Source organism: Rhamphochromis sp. 'chilingali', assembly GCF_963969265.1.
Source record: "Rhamphochromis sp. 'chilingali' genome assembly, chromosome: 5".
Taxonomy (NCBI): domain Eukaryota; kingdom Metazoa; phylum Chordata; class Actinopteri; order Cichliformes; family Cichlidae; genus Rhamphochromis; species Rhamphochromis sp. 'chilingali'.
Genome location: NC_137932.1, coordinates 3,636,774 through 3,659,450, shown reverse-complemented (window position 1 = coordinate 3,659,450; position 22,677 = coordinate 3,636,774). Strand labels below are relative to the sequence as shown.

At 41.8% G+C, this 22,677-nt stretch overlaps 1 protein-coding gene across 1 annotated transcript; it reads right to left on the bottom strand.

Annotated features, from left to right (window-relative positions):
- Window positions 1-240: 240 nt before the first annotated feature.
- LOC308397055 (uncharacterized protein) lies at window positions 241-22,039 on the bottom strand. The gene is made up of 11 exons (XM_080882776.1): window positions 21,818-22,039; window positions 18,891-19,793; window positions 18,166-18,342; window positions 16,217-16,631; window positions 12,980-13,005; window positions 12,031-12,743; window positions 4,806-4,915; window positions 4,583-4,708; window positions 3,843-3,949; window positions 3,443-3,624; window positions 241-1,771 (listed from the first exon to the last, which is right to left on the bottom strand). Exons 2-11 carry the CDS (start codon window positions 19,768-19,770, stop codon window positions 1,607-1,609), a joined length of 2,901 nt encoding a protein of 966 aa, XP_080738902.1. The 5' UTR covers window positions 19,771-19,793; window positions 21,818-22,039; the 3' UTR covers window positions 241-1,606.
- Window positions 22,040-22,677: the final 638 nt, after the last annotated feature.

The window sequence follows — 22,677 nt, the reverse complement described above, 5'->3', positions numbered from 1 at the left end:
TCTTTCTCTGTTATGGATAGAGAAACAGACCTGCACCACTGGATTTGATCAACTCAGTACTGCACACTTTAACCCTTTTTCAGAACCGGGATCCAGTCTCCCCTCCAGCACCTTCACTATCACCCAGAGAGACTTGCTCAGCCTTCCCCTTCCTGACAACCTGCGAGCGTGGATGTTGATTGATTACCTTAGCTGGAAAAGAAAAGAAAAGGCAGAAGCAGATCTGTGAAAATATTATTTTATTTGTAGAGCTTTGCAATGAGAAAGCCTTTCAGTCATCATGCTCCAGTTTCATATCATGTGTTTGTCCAAACCACACAAGAGCCTTATGGTTCTTCAAGGAAGTCGCGCTATAGTTGCAAGCCCGACAGCAAGCCAAAGACGATAAGCCCCGAGACAAATTTCTCTGTTCTCTGCTAGACAATGAAACTTTTGAACTTTAACTTTTAGGCTGCGGATGTTGATGAAGTCCTCAGAGAGGAGGAAATGTCTTTCTGATGAAGGGCTGGAGGGCAGGGCTCCTGACCATCGCGGACCTGGCCTGGAAGACGCTTTTCATCGCAGCACTAATGGCTCTGGCTAATCAGGCCTGATTGGGGCTGCTAAATAAATACTCTCTCCATTTATAATATCATGCGTAACTTAAGACAAAATCAATACTCGAGACTGAACACTAATAGCTTGAGGCAAAACAAACGTCCCAGCTCTGGCTGCAATACATTTTTCAGAATGAATCCATCAGTGACATTGGCATGGATTTCTCATACTTCCAAATAAAGCCACGTATCTGTGGAGTTTTCATATTTCCGAAGGCTCCGAATTGGTTTGAAAGACATTCACGCATGCAAGCAGTTCAGAAACAAGCCTCGTTCTAAACTTTTAATGCCCATATTAGGTACATTTGTTCTTTTTGTCGAGCATATATTTGAATAAAATATATATATTTTTTGCCTTTACATCAAATTTTCAGAAGCATTAGAAAAGAAAAAGAAACTACAGCAACACCCACAGTAATGAACTGAAAATGAAACTGCAGAGTGGAACAGTCATATTCAGCAAACAATTAGCATCAATCATCAATCATAGATGAATCAAGGTGTCTCCCCAGGAGCCAGAGCCCGATAATAAACACTGGAGTCAGACTAGACTTATGTGGGCTCGGGAATAAATAAAGTGAACGACCTCGACATCAGCAGCTAGTAAAATGTTTGGCCGTGCGGTAGAGTAGGTATGAAAGGGAGCTTTGTGTTATGAGGAATAAATACAGACAGACACAATCACATTTGAGCGAAAAGAGTTATGTCAGAAGTCTCACAGCAGCAACGTTGGAACCTGGCTTTGAAATGCGAATCACGTTAAATGTGTTTGATTTATCTTCTGCTCCACTTCTGCTTTGCCGTGTCTCTGCCGAGGTGATTGAAATACCATACACACTGTGCACCGAGTAGCTAAAGTCCATCCACATCTGGAGCTGAAACAAAGACATCGGACTTGTTTATTATGACAGACGAGGATCTCACAAAGGACAGTCGCGTGTTACGTTCATGGGGGATGTTTTCTTTATGATGTGTGTTGCCGGTTTATTTTTCCTTGCGCTCAGGTCAGGCTACTTGGCCAGTCTCCTCGCCACGTCTTTGTAGGCGGTCTCGATCTCAGTGTCAGCAGCACAGGTGTTGGTGAACTCGTCACGCGTGGAGGCGTTGTTCAGGTAGCGCCACACCCCCGACATTTCCGCTGGGATGTCGTAGTTGCGGTATTTCTTAGCAACAACCTAGGAGAGAATGCAAGGCGATAACTAAACTACCCCGTTCATTCAGACTCGAGCTGATATCTTCAGCACCTTCCAGGAGGTATGTTTTTTGGATGAGGTGTTCCAGTTTGCCATTTTGAAACAAAACTAATAACATTTATGCTTTTTTTTTAGCTCGTGAATGTAAGAATTAATGCCTTTCAGCAATACTCTGTATATCGTCTGTGCTCTGCATCCAAAAGGTAAGTCAGAACCACTTCCACTGCAAAACCAATGAAGCATTAAGTAAGTCAGCTCTGCAGGAGCAGGACATGCCGGTTAGATTCATTAGATACTTTCCTCCAGTGGTGAATGCTTATCTGCCTGATATATTAACCCACCGTAGAAAGGACCTGCTCTTGTTAAAAATTGTAGTTTTAGTTTAAAACAAAAAACTTTTAAAGGGAATTTGTGTTCTTACATTTTGTTGTGTCCTCCTGGACTAAAAATGGGATTTAGCAGTATAACCTTTAGCTACTAATAATTTGACATATGGATACTAAATGCCCCAAATAACAAATTCAAGATAGTTTTTTTCCCCTTAATTAAGAAAATAGAAAACTATTTTTTTAAATCTAAAAATCTAATTTTTAAAAATTGTGGCTGTGGAAGACAAAGTCAAGAGCAAACCTAACTTAAACACACCTTGGGGGCAGAGTTGCTTGACATTTTCAGTCTTTTCCTTTTTTCCTTTTTACTTTCTTTTCAGATCCTGCTGGTTTCCAGAATAGATTTACTTGTTTTAGTTTAGTTTTTATTAGTTCCAGTGTTAGTTTTAGTCTTTTTTTTAAATCATTCATGTATTCCTGTGGCACAAAATTGAATACAAATGCAACATTTGTGGAGGGAGTTGGCTCGCAGTCATGTAGACACCCTCAGGCAGGCTGTTGACAGATTTGACCATATTGTTGACGATTTTTGACTGCATAGTTTTATTTGACTTCAATTCTTTCTTTCTTTTTAAATACACATTGTTTCAGTTAATTTTCATTTATTTATAGTCTCTAGTTTCTGTTATAACTTAAACTATAATGTACGTTGACATTTCGTTTTAGTTAACTGTAATACTGCTTGGGACCTCCCCGGGTGTTACCAGACACCAATTTAAGGCAAACACATCATCATCATCATCATCATCATCATCATCATCATCATCAAGCACATATTAGGTTTATTACCACAGCCTTTATTACTCAAATGCAGCAAAACACTGAATTCATTATCAAAATGGAGTTCAAAATCCATGTACTAAATCTGGTTTTGATATATCAAAGTGTTTATTTATCACCGGCTTTAATAGAGGAACAGCTTGATATGACAACTTCTGTGAACCTTACTGTAGACTGGAAAACTTGTTTAGCCCGTGAAAATGTATGAAACTTTTTAACAAAGTCCAATATTGCAGAAACCGACCTCATAAGGTGGTTTGAACTTGGATAAACTGGTGTGTGCTTTAAAGGTTACTTGGAAAAACACACGTCTAACTTTAACAGATAATAGGATCTGGATTGCTCAAAGTACCGATATGAAAATCTCATCTGAGAATAATAAGGGGCCGGTAGAGAATGATTGTTGAAGGGCAACGCAGCTGTAGAATCACCACCACTAATTACTGCCCCTCAATAATTTTCCTCTCATGCCATATTTCTTTACCTTCACTATGTAGAGTTTGGGCAGGAGGTTGCAGTCTGCCAGAGTGAACTCGTTCCCATCCAGGAAGCATCGGTTGGAGCCCTTCTCCTCCTCCATGCTGTTTGCATCGATCTCATCTGGCAATGGGTTGTTAAGGTAGTCATCCAGCTTCTTCAGGGCTTTGGTTAAACCTTTCTCTAGAGCTAAAACGCACAGATACAACACCTTTAAAAGGTGACGGAACACGTGTGGCGCTAACCTCACTAGGTGGCAGCAAAGCAAACGGCATGAGCTCATGCCTAAAAAGTGGACTCTGCTACCACCTAGTGGAGGATTTGATGAATCACTCCCGCATGATTTCATCTTGTTCCGTTGCACATGTACATGTGTGAATGTAAATGGCATGAAATAAGCAGCCCACCAGCGTTGGCTTCTGGTTTGGTGTTCTTGATGTAGGCTGAGAACTTGGCAAAGATGTCGTTTCCAGCTGTATTGGACTCTCTGTGCTTGGCAGCCAGTCTGGGATACCTGAGTGGATGGGGGGACAGGGGCAGGAGAGGCAGTCAGAGACCCAGTCAGACCAAACCATCTGGATAGCATTAACACCTGGGCTGAAACTCAGCTCACACTCCAAACATGTTACACACTCTCACCAAGCTGGCTACTCGCCCCTTGAGCTTCTCACACTGAGGTCGGTTTATAATGTAAAAAACTTTACAGGCAATAAAATAAAGATTTAGTTAATCTGACATTTTTCTCTGCAAACGCTCACACGCTGACTCTGGTCATTTTTACTGGAATAACAACAACAAGAACCCTCTTAGGCTCTTTTACTAAAATTACCCCAATCAGATTTTGTCAATAAAGCTTTGGATGTAGAGTGTTAAAGATTTTGCATTTAGGAATTAAAAGTGCAAAAACACATACCTGGGACACTTACATTATACTGTATATCAACTCAAAATAGATTTGCAGCAGCTATAAACAGTAATCTCTGTTAACGTCAGCCTTCATCAGATCCAGCACTCTTTTACTGGACTAAAGAGTTTCCTGTTCTTTCAGCAATGCTGCTGAAGTGAAATAAATCCAGCCAAACCAGGATGTGTGTAGTTGGTGGTATAATCTGATACTCTGTTATGAAAAACCCTCTAGTTGAATTACTTTGGAGGACAGAGTGTCTCCTCAAGAAACTCTTCAATCTTGTTGACGTCTGTCTTGACCTCTCCTTCGAAGGTCAGGAAAGGAGGGTGCGTCCCTGGAGCCAGGTTGTGCAGATCTGCCGGCTTCCTGCAGAAGACACACGCGGAGAAAGCAGAATGTCGTGAGGGGCGACGTTAGCACGTTTTGTTTTCATGTTTGCAAACTTGGCTTTTTGTAACCTCACCTCTTGAGGTCGACGGTCGTGACGTTGAACATGACTCCTTTGAGCCAGAGGATCATGAAGAGGCGCTGAGAGAAGGGACAGTTGCCGATGCTTTCTCCATCGCTGCCCGCCTGGAAGCAGACAAAGGATGAAAAGACTTACATCTTGTTTCTCTAATTCAGCTGTGGGAAGCAAGTACATGACCCTTTGGTAACAATGTAACAACCTTGCTACTAACAGGGATAAGTCTCCTGTTATCTTAAGCGATAAGTGTTAACTCACTCTTTACCTGATATAGTTGTTCCAATAAGTAACATATAACATTACATAAGCACACATAAATAGGTCATTGTGACAGATTCGTGATAAGGACAGAGTCAAACTAAACCTACCGTCTGTGCACGTGTTATTATCTGATGTGAACTGCATACTTGTAGCAATCAGAATTATTGTCTGAAGGCCAAAAAAATGCCCAACATATTTACTTTCCCAAGTGGACGAGCACGGTGAAGGAAACATCCTGTTTCTTTTTTATTATATTAATACATAACAGCTATCAGATATAACCACTTTGAACACTTAGAAGAAAAATAACCAGTGATAATTTCAATAATTATGTAAGACATGACTGGCTAATTATTACCAGTGCACTTAAGTTTAAGTAACAATACTTAAACTTTTACAGTAGGTTCGATAACGTCAGTATTTACACAGTCAGTGCAGTATACACTTACTGGATCTCCTTTCCTCTCTTCCTGTATATGCATTTATTACAGGCCATTAACACCGTGTCTTCTCTGTGCTGTCGTCTATGTTTTTGTCTCCCTGTACCTTTCTGCACACGTCTCTGTTTTCTGAAGCTGCACTTTTGCACTTAGTATTTCTCTCTGGATTGTCTGTTGTGTTGTTCCCAACCGTAACCCACCCACTCGTGCCGCGTGGCTCCAGGCACCTCCTTCAGTCTGGTTAAGTCAGAGGTTTCTTCCTCCCCACTGTCAGTGGGTGTTTGCTCACAGGGGATTGCTGTTTCACACCCTAATATTTTTAATGATAGGGTCTTGAGATGGCCACTATTCATGACAAATTAATTGAATGAACTGGATGAATTTAAAGTAGCTGTTATTTTGCAGATGCTGACCATACGAGTGCCTGTGAGCAGTGTATCAACAGTGCCCAAGGTTGTTGATTTTTGACAGTACGCTTGTGCTTTGATCAAAAAGCTCTGAGAGAAGGTCCTTAAAAGTTAAAAACCTGGCCTGATTTACTCTTGGCCATTCTCACGTTCAAGGTCATGTTCTCAGCCACGTGTGCTATTTTTAGTTTGCTCCCTGGAAGTCCCCTTCTGACCACTTAAACTGTGTGCTCTGCAGTTTCACCACAGACCTCAAATCAACTTCTGTCTCAAACTGGCGCAAAACATGTTTGGAGGATGAACTGCGGTGCTTGTCAGCAAGTTGTCTCATGCCTGCTCAGAGTGCACAGACAGCACAGGAAATTTTCTGTCTGCTCCAACACAATTTTCTTCACTACCTGGACGACACACTAGACTGAGATACCTACCGCTTTGCTCACTTCCTGTAAATAAAGATCAAGCTGAATAATCACTGTTTCGACACACTAGAGGAGATTCAATGTGCACTGCTGAGGCACAAGTGCAAGTGGAGCCTGACGAAAACTTCTGCATAGTAATCTAGAAATAGCAGCCATGCAGATTGCAGCAGCACAGATGTGTATGAGAAGATGATACTGAATGAACGAGTTAAAATGGGCATAATGTGCCAGGGTTCCATCATCTACCCGTACAGAGAAATGCAGGAGGTTTATGTGGTCCTAACGCACCACCACAACGTGCATAGTAGAGACACGAATGCAAGAGGACATCCACCGAAAGATCTAAAAAGTAGCAGGGCACATTGTCCTGATATGGGAGAGAATGTGCTGTCGAACATGAGCTAGGCCACATTTAAATCAGGTAACGGGTTTGATTTGATTCACCTGTTCACTGCTTTTCTCTTTAAACGTTGTATTTTTATTTATTTATTTTCTGATGAAGACAAAGCTACACAGAATCACTTCCTTCCTATCATATGCTTGTGTACATGCACTGATATTATGTGTCGGCATGCACGGATACTCAGAGGAGCACAAACGGTGACATCTGATCCAGTGAACCTTCTGAATTATACATGGTGATTCTGATAAGCAGGTTCATTGGCCCCTGGGGCACAGAGAGCAGCGTTCGACCTGCAGACCTGCAGACGCACACAAGCCCACAACACATAACAAATATGTGAGTGCAATGACGTCCCGGTCATTACATGACAAGTGTGACCATTGACCACATTAAAGTTATTAGAACGGCAGATGAACTTCATTGCATGCTATTTCACTATTTATGTCACTAAAACCTTTGAATGGCCAGTATAACAAATAATTGGACACACAAACAATCCCTTCAAAAAAAGAAGTTACTGCAACGACGTTAAAAAATATTTTGACATTCACCACAGACGTCCATCATCAGTAAACAGCTCCTAGCAAAGACCAGAAATAAAAGGGCCGTCAGGCTCAAAGTAGCTGAGCCAACTGTATGGACGCCAGCCATTGATGCTCTCAGTGCTGTCTGTGTATTGTTATGGCCAGGCTCAGTCGCATGGTGGTAACACAATACACTGGCCTCAAATAATCGCCAATCAACATCTAGAACACAGAGCACAAAAGCTGCCACACACAGCTAGACCACTAGGCCCGAGGAACGTGAGAGCATGGAGCTGCTGAGTGATCAGATGATGACTGTTGGGGGCTCTCACGTCATACGATCCATCACATGCTGTGTTATGCTATAACTATAACTGGGTTTTGGCGTCCTTAGTTTGCCTAAGCCTGCTTTTTAACAAAGAATTCATAAATGGGGTTCTGACATATTAACTGAAAACATTGATACTACAGTCATTCACAGAATAATACTGTAATTTCTAAAAGGCATACGAAGATTAAAACTGCTAAGATTGATCCCTCTGGTGCACGTAAGACTCCTATAACCCCCGATAGTCACCGTTTATAGGCTAATTCCTGTATGTGGGGTGGAGCATGATAGTTCTCCAGCCATCAGATCCATGTAGATCGTAGCACGATGAATAAATTATTATATTAGGATTGTAGTCACTCTCTATATATATTAATACAGTTTGTGTTTAATTAGGATTTATTGAAAGAAAATGACAGTTTAGAAACTAAATCAAAGATAAAGGCCTAAAAGTTAATTAGTTGACCTCCGAAGTGCCTGCAGAAAGTCAGACTTCTCACCAGCTAATTAGAACTGTGCATCCAGGCAGCATGTTAGCTTTTCCACCTGCCTCAGGTGTATCCATCTGCCTGTGTGATTCCTCAGCGGACCTGAAGTAAAGCTTTTTATAGAGAACAAAACACCACTGCTGTGTCCACTGATGGTACCACCTTCAAACTGTTGTCATTTTTTTTCCACTTTATTATTACCTGTTTCAAAGTTTCCACCCTACATGCTATCTTATATAAAACATCTTTTTGAAAGGTCCTTGAACAAGCAAGCCTCACCACTTGAAATTCTTCCAGAGATGTATTTGGGTAGTTGTCTGCATTAACGTTCATTTTCATTTGTTACTGGAACATAGAAACTTCAGGTATAGCATTATAAGGTACTTTAAAAGTTTGCCCCCAAAAAACAAAGATCATAAAAGTTGTTCATCCCCTGGAAGTCATGTTTCTACCAACATCTTTGCTGCTGCTGAATACTGCAGATTTCAACTCAGGAATGCAATGTCTGTTTTACATCTGAGACATTAGACAGATTCTCGAGACTGATTGCATAGCACAGTCCTCCCTGAAAAAGTGTGGACTGAAGTAACAGTACCACTGCATGGCCTGATGTGAGCTTCTCACCATCAACAAGCAGCTTCGGTATCACTGTCACAACCATCCTGGGTCGGGGTGCTTGCTGGTGCTGCTGTAACTCTACCTCCGCTATTGGGTTACGCAACTGCTCCATAACACGCAGCGATGCTCATTTGAGAAATTCAGGCAATACTTGGTCCCTCAAATGTTATCAAAACCTTCACTGCAGCCATAGTTTTGTGTCTATCTTACCTTTACAAAAAGTTCAATATCAGGGTCTCTGTCTTCATCAGACATGATTCCTTTTTCTTTTACTTTTTTTAAACTATGTGTCCTTTTTTATCCTTGGAGCTCTACATCTTCTGGAAAGACAAAAAAAAGGAGGAGAAACTTTTATCTTCTCTGAGGTTATCCTCTCTCACACCTAAGGAAGTTCTGTTCCCTTCACCTTCACCACCGTTTGCAGCTGTAAAGGCAGTTTTCTGCTCCGTTTGTGTCTCCTGGGTGAGGCTGAAAGTCGGTCCAGGTGATAGTCACAGCCCTGTGCTCTGATTTAGACACAGATGGAGGGCAGCATTAGATGTCACTGACACAAAGTGGAAAACAGGTGTCAGTCTATAGCAGAGGGGGTGGAGCCCCGTGTCTCTCTTCCCACCACTGCAACCAAACCTGACATCAAAATCGCATCACAGGCAGCACTTACTCCCTTATCTCTCTGCCCCACAGCTGACACATTCTTATTTTTCAATATTTTCCACTATTAAATGTTTTATTGTATTATTTTTTGCCAAACTGATGAAACACTTCCTGAACACCCAAACCATCAATAATATATTCTCCCCATCTGACAACATTGCCAAAAAATGGGACACTATTTGCGTCACTTTGAGTTTCTGAGGCTGTCAGTCCATCACTTACCGAGTAGTTGTGCAGCAGCATTTATATTTAATTCATGTTCACATGTGTTTGACTCTGGCAGGTTATATTTGATCACCAGCAGCAGACTAGAGAAGATTCCTCTCTAAATTATTGATGCACGGCTGCGGTTTTAAGGCAAAAATTTGCATTTGTTTGCAGAAAGAGGCCACAAAAATAATTTTAAAAAAAGCAGGTACATTTGACACATGGAAACTGAGTAGTGTGTGTGTTTGTGTGTGTGTGTGTGTGGCTTATGAGAGATAGATCCGAGAAAGAAAGTTTGATGAAAACAGCAAAGAGGAGACAGATGGCTCAGCTGGAGAGAAACGTTTTAACTGTTTCTATTTATAGAGCAGCTCCCTCTCCTGGCTGGTGTACCAACTTGCAGCACAAACCAATTAAAAGGGAGCTGCAGAGGAAGAAGGTGCTCATTATCAGAGTTCAGGATGGAAAATCTTGAACAGTGTCTGAATGTGTTATTTTAGGTCTTAGTTAGTTTATTTGCAAAGTTACTGAGTGAACAGCACCAAAATGAGGGAGGACTATCCATAATAACGAGCTGAGGATACCAAAAATATGTCACAACTGGATTTATATTCATTTTAAAAAAGAATAATAATAATAAAGTCTAGATGAGAAGATTTTTTCAAATTTCCACCACCAAGACTCTTATCACCTGTAGCTTGTAATTCTTTCAACAAATGGACTTAAACATGGACAAAGGAGGTTAGTGCTGAATCACACTAACGGTTTCCCCTTTTTTCCAGCCTTACATTTAGTGTGCAGTCACAGAAACTGTACAGTTTTTAATCTAACTCGAGTAAAAGTATCGACCAGAATGTCTTCTTTTCTTGTCATGGATTTCTAAATCAGTAATTTAAATCAATAATAATGGGACCATTAGTGGTTTCTAAGATATGGCCTTGGCGTTTCGATCCCTTTGAAACAAAGGGAAGTTCAAATCAGTGACTCGCTGGGCTAATCATTCACCATAAACATCAAACGGCTACAGAGAATTGTCTCTTTCCGGAACTGAGGTGACAGGGAGTGTGTGAACAGCGTATACGCACGAGCCAGAACTGCTGAAGAGTCTTGGACAGTTGCAGTTATGTGAAAAGGTCTTATCGCACAAAAACAGTGACAGAGCCAGTAAAAGTGCATGTTAGCGATACTGTTGATAGCCTAGGACAGCCCACTTTATCTGACTGTGGAGGTTTCATTTTAAATTTTCCCCTCAGAGACGTGACCTCATAACTCACCTTCCTACTTTTATGATGGAGCTCGTGTTAAGTTTATGGCCATTGTTGATGATTAAACTGTTGGGAAACGCACCCACGGAAAGACACATAAAGGATAGAGGGTGGGGTGTTTTTCTTGAAGGGGCTGAGGATGTTATCACGTCTGTCGTCTCCTACGGTCTTCGGGGGTGAACTATCCTGCATATTTATCATAATTGTGATATAATGTAGTTTTGTACACTGAGTGTGTTAAGTGTGTAGACTGCGATGAGCTTTCAGATCCTGCCAATGTCGTTCCAGCTCACCGAGGAAGAAGGAGCAGCTCAGACAAAAACTGTGCACTCTGAACTAGATGCAATTTTTTTTGTAGGGTTCTTGAAATGTGTTTTTTTTTTTAAAGACAAAACATTATTATTCTTGAAAAGCTGTCTGGTGTTTTCTATTCTCCTTGTCATAATCACCTTTTTGGTTTTATGGTGGAGTAAACAGGGAAACAGGAAACGTGTGGGCGAGGAAGATTATGACATGTAACACAGCTGGAATCAAACTCATTCACCGTCTCACCCAACAATGCTTCACGCTACAGGGAGACAAGGCAATTTTAAAATAAAAGAAAAAAACAAAACAGCCTGTTGCCATTACCCATTTCATGACTTTCACTGACTTGATGCCAGCAGCCTAATCAGCAAAGTGACCCCTGCATTAACTGATAGTACACTCACCAGAGCAGGTATCACCAAAAAGCAACAAAACACACAGACGGATTTGCTCAAGCGTAGAGTTCACCCCTGGTTCCTGTGACCTTAACGCGAACAAGTTAATTATTACAGCAGAGTGATTAAAGTCACACACAAAGATTTGGATACAAAGAAATCACTGCTTATGCACTATTCTTTTAAACATGCATTGTTCTAAATATACACAGCTTAGTAACACTTATATTTAAATATAACTATTTAGACTTAACTAGTAACCACATGGACGTCTAATGAGGTGAATTATCATTTCTATAATATAATATAATATAATATAATATGCACAGGAGCAAATGATGAGAGTCTCTTCAAAAGGATGCTCTACTTGGCCTCAGAGCCTTCTTTTGTGCAAGGAAGTGAAATTCCACGCGCCTGAAGGCTCATGCTGAACCCTGAGGCTGTGTATTGTTGATGCCTGGATCAACCCTGCAGAGCTCTTTTTATATAGTATAACATATGTCTCACCTTAATGTACAGGGCGATGTTAGGCTGGTTGGGATCAGCTGGCGCAGAGCTGCTTTCATCCAAAGAGACACTTTCCAGAGTTTTAAGCGTGTAGTCGACAGACTCCTGCGGCTCGGGGTCAGTTTTAGGGTGGCTGTAGGCCATCATCATCCCATCCTCGGCGTTATCCTCTTCCTGGATCTTCCTCTGAAACGGCGGGTCGTCGCAAGGATCTCCGGGTGAGGCGGATGAATCTGAGGAGGAGGATGAGCGCCTGGATCCGTTGTGCGCCTCACCACTCACCTCCTGCACCTGTGCCTCCACTTCCACCGCAGGCTGGGGCTCCACTTTTTCCTTTCTCGCTTTAGCGTCCTCGTCGTCGCTGGATGAAGAAGAGGAGTCGCTGTGTTTGCCCCCTTCCCTGATCTCCATGTAATCCGGGGAGCTGCGGTCTTCCTCCTGAGACGGCCTGTGGACCAGCACCTCGCTGTACAGCTGCTCCCTCGCCTCACCCGAGTTCTCATATTTGGGCTCGACGCGATCGCGTCCTGCGGGCACATCTTCGTGATCTAGTGTTTCATAGATGTTGTCCATGTCTGGCAGCAGACCTTGAAGTTGAAAGTGGAGGAGTAGTGCTGGAGTGGTCAGTGTTTTCACACCGTGTGCCTGCCTCTGACTCACTGACTGAGCGCACTGAGCAAATTCCAGTGATAACTTATAAAAGACCTTTGATCCTGCAAGTTAACGAGTGGATAGCGTAAAAGCGGAGGACTGTGCCCCTTCACGGATATTCCGGTTTTAAATGTGATGGCTTGCAAGGACAGAGAGCAGCACATAAACACCGAAAACCTTTCAGAACTTTAAATCAGAACACGATGACTTAATCTTCTGGGACCTTTGCAAGGTTGATAAGCTGTAGAGCCCTTGTGCATTTTCTAGACTTGCTTACGTAAAATCTGTGTAAATGCACCTTGCCAGGTTTCCTCCACCCTGCGGCTGACAGTAAGATAGAAAAGAGGGGGATAGTGGGTACTGTAATGATTATAAGATGACAGAGGTGCAAGCTTTGTTTGTGGCCAGTAACTTAGAAACACACATCCACTGGATGGGTGCAGAAAAGAGGGCTTAAAATTTCAGACAGTCAAATGTATTTTAATGAGTTTTCCAGTTTTTCTGTATTTATTTCTTGCAGTTTCAGCTCAAACGGTGATGCTGACACGTGTCTTTCATTTACTGCACCAGCATTTCTTTGTCATGTGGAATGACTGAGACATACTGTCGTCTTTTTATTACGTTCAGGGATTAAATGTGTAATTAAACCTCTTTATACTGACAGAAAGGGGAGTTCCACCGGTTACCCACTTAGGATTAAAGTGTGCTGTATGTGCCCCTTGATATAAAATGAGTTTGACATCTATTAGATGTTATCTTCACCCATTGGAAAATACAGGAAGGAAGTTTTGTTAAGGCAAAGAGTCTGTGTTACTTACTGAGGTGAATCTGTGTTATTGATGAACAATAAAACCCAACTTTAAAAGGTTAAAAGATGGTATCACGATACTGCTGAGCTTCCTTTGGTGGATGTTCTTTGCAGGGTGAGAATATTTTTTTAATTCCAAATTATTAAAATTACAAAACCGTCCTCATCACTATTTTTTTCAAAGAAATGGAAAAGGTAGGCATGATTGCATGCACAGTTATACTCCAGTCTGAAAAAGGGGAATCTTATGGTTCAACTAAGTGACTGATTTTTTTTTTTTTCCATTTATTTTCCAATCCATTCGCTTCCTCTTATCCTTTTCAGGGTTGCAGGGGGCGCTGGAGCCGATCCCAGCTGTCATAGGGTGAGAGGCGGGGTACACCCTGGACAGGTCGCCAGTCTGTCGCAGGGACAGACAACCATTCACGCTCACATTCACACCTATGGGCAATTTGGATTAATCAATTAACCTGTCCCCACAAGCTGCATGTCTTTGGACGGTGGGAGGAAGCCAGAATACCCGGAAGGAACCCACGCAAACACGGGGAGAACATGCAAACTCCACACAGAAAGACCCCGGCCTGATGGTGGAATTGAACTCTTGCTGTGCGGCAACAGTGCTAACCACCGTGCTGCTCTTATTTATTTTTTTGTTCCTTAAATGCATCACACTTTACAATATTTAGCTGCATTTCTGAAGAATGACAGATTACTACAAAATTTAAATTTTTGTGGACTAAGAGAAAAAATGTAAAGATCTGGGCCTCGAACACAAGGGTTAAAAATAATAATAATAATAATAATAATAATAATAATAATCAACAAACACAGTTATTTTCACATTAGTCCCTTTATTTCCAGAAGACTCATTATTTGCTTCAATATGGCAAAGATAGTTAATTTGTAAATGATATTAAATATCCACAATTTTAATCCAAGGTAGTAACAAACTGAGATCAGCTTCATCTAATATTCTTTCTTTTCTTAAAAACTTCAAATAAATCGTTTTTGGAATATAGCAAGGATACATTTCACTTCTCTGTCAACAAGTTAGGGGAAAATTATCAGACAACACTTTTCCGTCATAAAACAACACAATTCTCAGAAAATTAACAATTTCATATAAATGCTCTCAATTTATGAATTTAAATTTTGTAAAAAGTATATATCACAGTGATGTCTGTCATTTTCGGGCACGGGTAAAGTCAGTGCGTCGAAAAGCAAAAAGGAGAAAATTGAAATTGAACCAATTCTTTCTTAAAAGACGCTGGAAAAAAATGATAGTATTTAATCTGCAGATTATAATTCTAGTCTTCTACCTCTCTCTCCGATTATGCTACTTAAAAAGCTTTTAAGCAAGAGGCACCTATCTTTTTTCGTCATTTCAAACAGCAACTACAAACTAGAAGTGCAAATTATACATGACCTAGAAGCTTCCAGCTACTGCCCCTTCATTCAGTTTCATTTCAATCCTGTAGTGCAAATTATGGGAACAGCTCTCGCAAGTCATGCTCGAAATAGTCTTCTCAACCAAACAGAACCCTTAAAACTCCTAACACAAATACTGACCAATAGCAATTGCACTTCACATTTCACCAACAAATGACCATGGTAATGACAGCAGACATATGAATGGAAGGGCACTACACAATCATCTTACACTGGAAGAAAAAAAAAGCCCTCCTGACACACACAAAAAAAGGACAGACGCACAAACAACTGCACACGTTCGAGAGATGTTCTCGGTTAAGTTCAAAGGCAAATGGTAACTGACTACTGAAGTGATTAGCTCATGGAATGACCTACACGTATGAGCAGTAGCTTGGCACGAAGAGTGAGACTTTAGTGGTTCCAGTTAACATTCAGAAGTAACACTGACCACAGTCAAGTGCTTAAAACGAACAGTTTGGAATACTTTAGATTAATCACAGCATTTGTAGTTCAAAGTAACATCTTATTCAGTGCTCAGACCACAAGAAGAACAGGTGGTGACGGAAAAAAAAAAAAAAAAAAAAAAAAATCTCACCAGATCCCTTTTTCACTTTATGACATACAAATCTGTTTTGCATAGATTTGAAAATGTCAAAGCAAACGGACTGAAGACGACTCTCACTGTCAGGATGAGAAAGGTGTCAGTAGGCTTTCCAAAAAGTTACTCGTTTGACCTTCTGTGCTCATGGCACAGCTTCCCAACAAGCTAATGAGTGTTACATTATAAATTCCAACAAGGTAAGATTGTCTGAAGGTACGCACCATTACAAGATTTTTACACCCCACCTTGGAAAAGAACAGCTTTAGTGGGATTTGAGCATACTGATACCTCGATATCATCCGTGTCACAGGCTTGGCCACCAAAAGCTCACCCTTTTACAATCACAGGCTCAAACTTCACGTATACTTTTGCATCTTTACTCATAAAGTGACAATGAAAATGTTAGACGCTATTAGGTAGAATTCACAATCAAAGCAAAGCCACTAAGAAACCAATTATTCTGAATAAACCCAAACCAGAAGCACGCCCGGGACGTTTCCCTTACACCAGACGTACCCCTACGCACGAGTGGGAGGGTACATTTCCTTGATCTTCAGTGAATAACAAGAGCAGCACAACGGCATTTAGTGATGTAAGGGAGGCATTCAGGGGATGCTTCTGGATGTGGGAGTACCTTGGGAGGAGGAATACCTCCTCTTCTTTTACGTCTGCCTCTCTTTCCACTCTCAAGCTACAGGTGCAAATCCTCTTGCAGTAAAGGCTGCGACATCTCCCAGCTCCTGTGTTTTCTCGAGGGCCGCTGTTTGAGTGTCACTAGTATGACGTAGACCACTAGGAAGCCCAGCACCAAAACCACACCGAGGAACGAGCCCACGATGGGGGCGCAGGAGTACCCGGTGCCCGGAGGGGGAACGGGAGGGTGAGGCGGGACCGGCGTGGTCACAGTGGGCTCTATGGACAGGAGGTCCTGAACATTCGAGAGGGAGCCGTTGTTCGGCATAGGGCGGATGGACAGGATGTGGCACATGAGAGGGTAAAGGTCAACGGAGCGCATGGAGGATTTGACGTAATTCTCACGAAAGGCCGGCCCACGAGCCACGAACACAGGCTGCATGCTACGTAAGCTGTTGTTATAGCCATGGTTTCCCACTGGAGATGAAAAAAAAGACAAAAACATTTGCATAAGAAGGTGGAAATCTTTGATGTAAATTATTATTCTGTTGCTAATAGACCTTTTATACATCTATATCTGGTTTTCACATCCCATAAATCACAGACCGCTCGTTTTGTTTCCAGATTTATGGGACCTGGCGCCGCAGCTCTACCTGATGATTTACTGCCAAAACGACTTGCCTCAGCAGACGGGATAAGGCTAAATCAATCACAGCGCAGCCCAAACAAAAACTGAAAATGAAATCACAAAACACAAAGACCTTACATGAAAGCTTAGACAGGCTAACAGCCGCTCCTCAAATTTATCAGTGCTATTACATCCAGAAGATCTGACGTGATTCTCTCAGCGCGCTGTGAGTAAAAATCAATACACTCTATCAGCGCTGCTGCGACGGCAGCTTCAGAGGGTTTAACGGCCATTCGAGCAGGTCCAGGGTCTGCCATAAATCTTACCTTAAAGATACCCCGCGGAGATTTCCGATCCCCAACGTTGCCTGGTCGACATTTCTTTCCTCTATATTTTTGTTTTGTAAACATGCACAACTACACACACGTGCGCGCGCATGCAAGAACATTAGCAATTCTACCAGTGCTGTAATCCCATTCCACTGATCGATGTCGCAAGGAATGAGCACAGAAGTGCAGCAATCAGCCGGCGGAATGCTGCTAGCAACTAAATATGGATGTATAAAATGTCTCCCGCTGCAGTATCTAATAAAGGCAAATGCCAAATAAATAGAGACAGACATATAATGGAATACCAAGAAACGCAGAGCACATTTTCTTTCAATTGATGTAAACAAAGAAGAATGACTGGGTTTGTGGAGCTGCAGTGTTATTTGTATTGCATTACTCCGCAGCGCTCTGTGATGCACTGAGAAACAGAAGGGGCCACTGCTGCACGGGAAGAGACATGTTTTAGTCATGAATGCATATCGCTCCCTCTCAAAAACTTTGTTATAGCAGGAAAGCATCATAATACACACATGTGTATCTAAGCAGTCTCACATCGCTTTGTCCCTGAAGACTGAAAGTCTGCTAGTTTTCTTTCCAGCCGCAGGCTCCACCTGGTCATTTCACTCATTAACAAGCCTTCAAGCAGCGAGGAGGAATTAAGCAGTGACATTAGCTGGTGAAAAGACACTCTGCCTCCATGACACATGGGTCTGAACGCTCTAATCTGAGGAGGTGATGCTCAGTAGGTTTTGTATTAGGAAAAAATGATTGCACTTAGAGTTAATGCAATAAAAGCCTCCAAACCCATCCATACACACACACACACACACTTTTTAACTCAAACACACTCTTGCTGGTCCTAAGGGAAAGCATATCCAGCTTTCTTTGTTAATTACAGCTGCTCTAAACCAAGCGCTGGTTCAGTGACTGAAATAAACCTTCTGTGAAGCTATTATTAGAGCAGAAAAAAGGCTGCTGCTAAAACAAACTGACAAAACCTGTTTAATGTGCACAGTAACGACTCAGCAGAGCTTTGTGATGTGCGAAAACGTACGCATGAAGGGTCCGGTCCTGTTCTGCATGATGGTCCAGCCTTCTTTGGCCTCTATGACGATGGGCATGATCCTTGTGTTGTGCTGATAATGGTAGTGCTGGGGAATCTCCTCCTTCTTGTACACCACCATGTTCGGGTTTGCATCCACCAGCAGATTATACACCTCGTCGAGTTTCCCTGAAGGACACATAACGAGCGGTAGCAGAAAATCTTTATAGAGGCTGCAAATTCTGATTTATGAACGGCGGCTCATGAGGAACAAAAGTTCAATACTTTAGAGATTAACTGAAAAGCAGCAACTGTATATAAAAGATGGACATACCCTACAGTTACAGACAGGATGAATATAAGATGACTATAGTTTCTAGGTCAGAAAAATTGAGCAAGTGCAGAAATGCCTTAAGCCTCCATTCTATATGAAGGCCACCAGATGGCGATCACTTCCGGTCCTGTAGAAGTCTATGGGGGAAAATGGCTCAGTCACTGGTTTTGGATCAAATTTAATAAAAATTAAGTTTGTGATGTAAACCTTGGTCATCATGGAGGATTGTCTGTGGTATGAACTGTTAACTAAACTGATAATGTTTAGGTCAGTCCTGCACATCCACTTTCCCTTTTTTGGCCAGATAAAGTTCATTTACAGCTGCAGCTTCATATTTAATATACAAGCATGATGGTGGTGAAGAGGAAAGTGAATGAATTTCCAAAAACATTACGGTTTATACCTTCGTTGGGCAGGATTCCCACCACTGGACTCTTATCCACCCAGGTGTACAGGTCTCTGCTCACGTACTCATCCAGTTCTATGATCTTCTCAGGAGAAAGCTGAGCCATCCCATGGTCACTGGTCACTATGAGGTTCACTCGGTCATACAACCCTGCCTCCTTTAGCTTGTTTATAAGGAAGCCGAGCTTCTCATCAATCCACGCGATGACTACGTCCATTAAGGAACTCTGAGGTCCAAGGTTGTGCCCGCTCTCGTCAGGCTCCTCCCAGTACAGAACTCCAAAGTCCACCGCCTCAGCTTCTGGTGCAGAGAACCACTCAATAATCCGTTCCACTCTGGTTTCAAAGGAGACTGAGGCGTTGTAGGGGAGGTACTGAGTAGGGTACATGTTGTGGATTTTGACATCAGACCCGGGCCACATCGCTGCCCCGCTCCGTCCTCCAGCTTTCTGGATGGTCACCCAGATGGGCACAGCCTCCTCCCACCACCGTGAATCATAAACACTGTCCGTCTCCATGGAGAAGGACCGGTTCAGAACAGGGTCGTACATCTCATTAGCCACAATGCCATGCGTCTCGGCATAAAGCCCCGTCACTAAGCTGTAATGATTAGTGAAGGTTTTGGTGATGTAAGCATTCTCCACAAACTCCACTTTCACCCCTGTGTCCATGATGCTGCGGAAGTTAGGCGTTGGAACACGGTCAATGTAGTCCCAACGGAAGCCGTCAAAGGACACGAGCAGCAGCTTGGGCCGCTCCGTTACAAGGTAGTCCCTACTTCCACGGTGGCTTGGGCGATCGAGGGATGCCAGAGGCAGAAGCAGGGCCCAGAGGCAGAGCAGAGGACTGTGGCCTCTTCGCAACAAGTAGCAGAGCATAGTGTGCAGTCTGACGAAACAGCCTACGAAAAAACAACACATTAATGACTACAGCCAGCATTTAACCCCTCTAAGTCTATAACCTGTTATTAATCTATGATTATCTATGGTTTTTACTGAAATCATAGATAAATTATTTAATCCATACAAAGTTAGAAAATCGTATGATAATGCAGACCCAACTTCCAACATTATCTGATCAGCTGCACTTACTGTTTTATTCATCTAGTGCACTTCCTCATCAATATAAAAGTACCGTCTGCTAATCTAGTTTTGGAGGAACTACGTGTGGTTTCAACTAAAGCCTGACAGATTAGATTGGATACTAACCAATCACAGACACATCCATATTCCATTATAGGTTTTCTGATACAAGCCTACACAGACATTTGTTTTTTTACAAGAAGCTGTGAGCTAGTTTGTGAAAATGTTCAAAAACATTGAGGGCATCATTTTACCTTCCTTAATGACTGTATGCATTTTATTTTTTCCTCTCAACTTGTCTATTGGAGACAGTACAGGTGACCATTAAAAACAGTTTAAATGCCCAGTGTTCGCACACAGAGGTGCTGCAGCGTCGCTTTTTGTTAACAATTAAGATTTTGCGTTGCTGCAGCTGAAAGAAGGCAAAGATGTAATTTCATATGCAAATGAAACATTAACAAGGGAAAGTTCAAATTGTTCCAGTAATGAAGGGTCACTGCTGTGATGTGAAAATTGTTTGCCTATGCATATTTCTTCTCTAAACAGCATCAAAAACATTAGCTACTGGAGGCTAGACCACCTGATTTATTAACTAATTTCAGCTTTCTAAGCAATAAGCCGCTATTTGCCAACCACGTAGCTGATCTGCTTTATTAGTTTCCTGTTCTGGTTGAATTGAGTCTCATTGTTTGTTTACAGTACAGCAGAGCTCCAGAGAGCTCGTCAGAAGAGTGTTGACTGTCAACAGCCAGTGGCAGCAAGTATTTAATTAGAATATTGTTGTAACGTGACGTAAATCAGCTTTTTATTGGATGATAAATTCAGCTTCACTGTTCCATTTACTTTTTGGTGACAACACAAAGACTGAGAGGTGGATGGGGAAGGTGAGAAGGAGAAAGCGTTGGATGAAGACAGCAGAGAGCAAAATAAAACAGGTTAGAGTGGACATGAAGGCAAGTCAAGAAAAGTTACAAAGCTGAGGTAACTTCTGCTTTGTCCACAATTTCACATTCTAAATAGAACATATTAATTGATATAAATATCAGCATTTAACAGGATTCATGTCAATGAACATGGGTTGAACGGTGACATTAATATTAACTGCAACGCACTCTATGCATGACATTATGATAATTACCCTAACCCTTAAGGGGCTGAGCCCCGTAAAGTTTACGAATGCAAAGGCAACATTTACTGATTACCCAGATTTATATATTAAAATATTAGTAGAGTAAAGTTAGGAAATCAATCACGCAAAAGAAACACACATTTGCACATGTGAGGGCTGTTCTACATAATAACAGATCTCTGGGTTTTGAACTTTTGGCCGAATCAAACAAACAGCTGAAAATGCCTCCTTGGAACTTGCATCACTAATTAATAATAATAAAACTAATGGCTTAATTAAACAAATTATAAAAAATATATGTATACATTACACTAAGCTGGTTATGAAAACAATGCAGAAATTAATTGAGAAAATTGATTTAAATAACAACGTAAATGATAAAATAATAATAAAAACGACATTTAGATATTTCAGTTCATGACAGCAAAGATGTCATTGGAAATGTGGCGAGCTGAGGATATCACAACGGCGACACATCAGAGAGACACTCACATCCAGACGAATTAAAGTGAACCTCCCGACAGTCCGCTACATTATAACAGATCCCGTGTTTTAGCCTTTGTGCTGCATTGCTAACAGCTAAAAAAAACGCGCAGTTCTGATTGCAACAATAACCACGCACAGCAACGAGTGCAGCGGATGGAGCGACAACGAGGCAGACTACATGCACAAACTGAGAAACACGCCAAACCCCGCTGCTGTCAACGGGCTTACCTTGTTATCAGATCCTGCACTGGCTCGATCCCTGCGCTGCACGACGAGATAAACAGCCCGACTAGCTGAGTTATGCCAGGAGGAAGTCCCGCCTATCAGCCTGCTGTGTGTTTTTGCCCCTCTGCTGCTTTTATGTGTTTAGAGGCTATAAACCAAAAGCGGATCATATGCAGACAAAAGGCAGTCTGACCGGTGTTTCCTGCAGACGCATGATTCGCCTCAAATTTCCCAGTGTGCACACAAACTGTGTGTCCCAATGACGTAATGCCGGACCGGTAAGAGTGATGGGTGGGAGGGTGATCCAGCTTTATAAATAGACATCTGGGTGTCAGAGGGGTTAAGTTTGTCTCGTTTTAAGAGCAAAAAAGAGAACGTTTAAATGTGTCACATAAATAATAAAACGCTGCGTTGGAAATAGTTATATTAAAATGTATTGCTGCTTTAAACCCCTCAGCAGTTTCCTTGAATAATATACTAATGCTGAAACGTGAAATAGGGCAGAGATGTTAAACATAAGGCCAGGGAGCCAGACCTGGCTGAACAAAGGATCCAATTCGACCCACTGGAGGGCTTTGCAAAATGTGAAACATGAACAGAGATGAAGCATCTGTGAGCAGTGAGGAGCAGTGAGTTTTACTTTCATCTGAGAGTCTGAGATCTGAATCTTCATCGATCTTAGAGCCTCTCTACCTGACAGGCACCCTGGCATGCCATACTGCCATATAACACCTTTTTATTTTATTTTGTTTTATTTTTTATTTACTGCAAATTTTGTATGAATTAATGAAAGTGCTTCATGTTCAGCTTTCATTGCGTTTTCTGTTTTCTTTATGGCTTCATGTGTTACAGTTTAAGCGTAA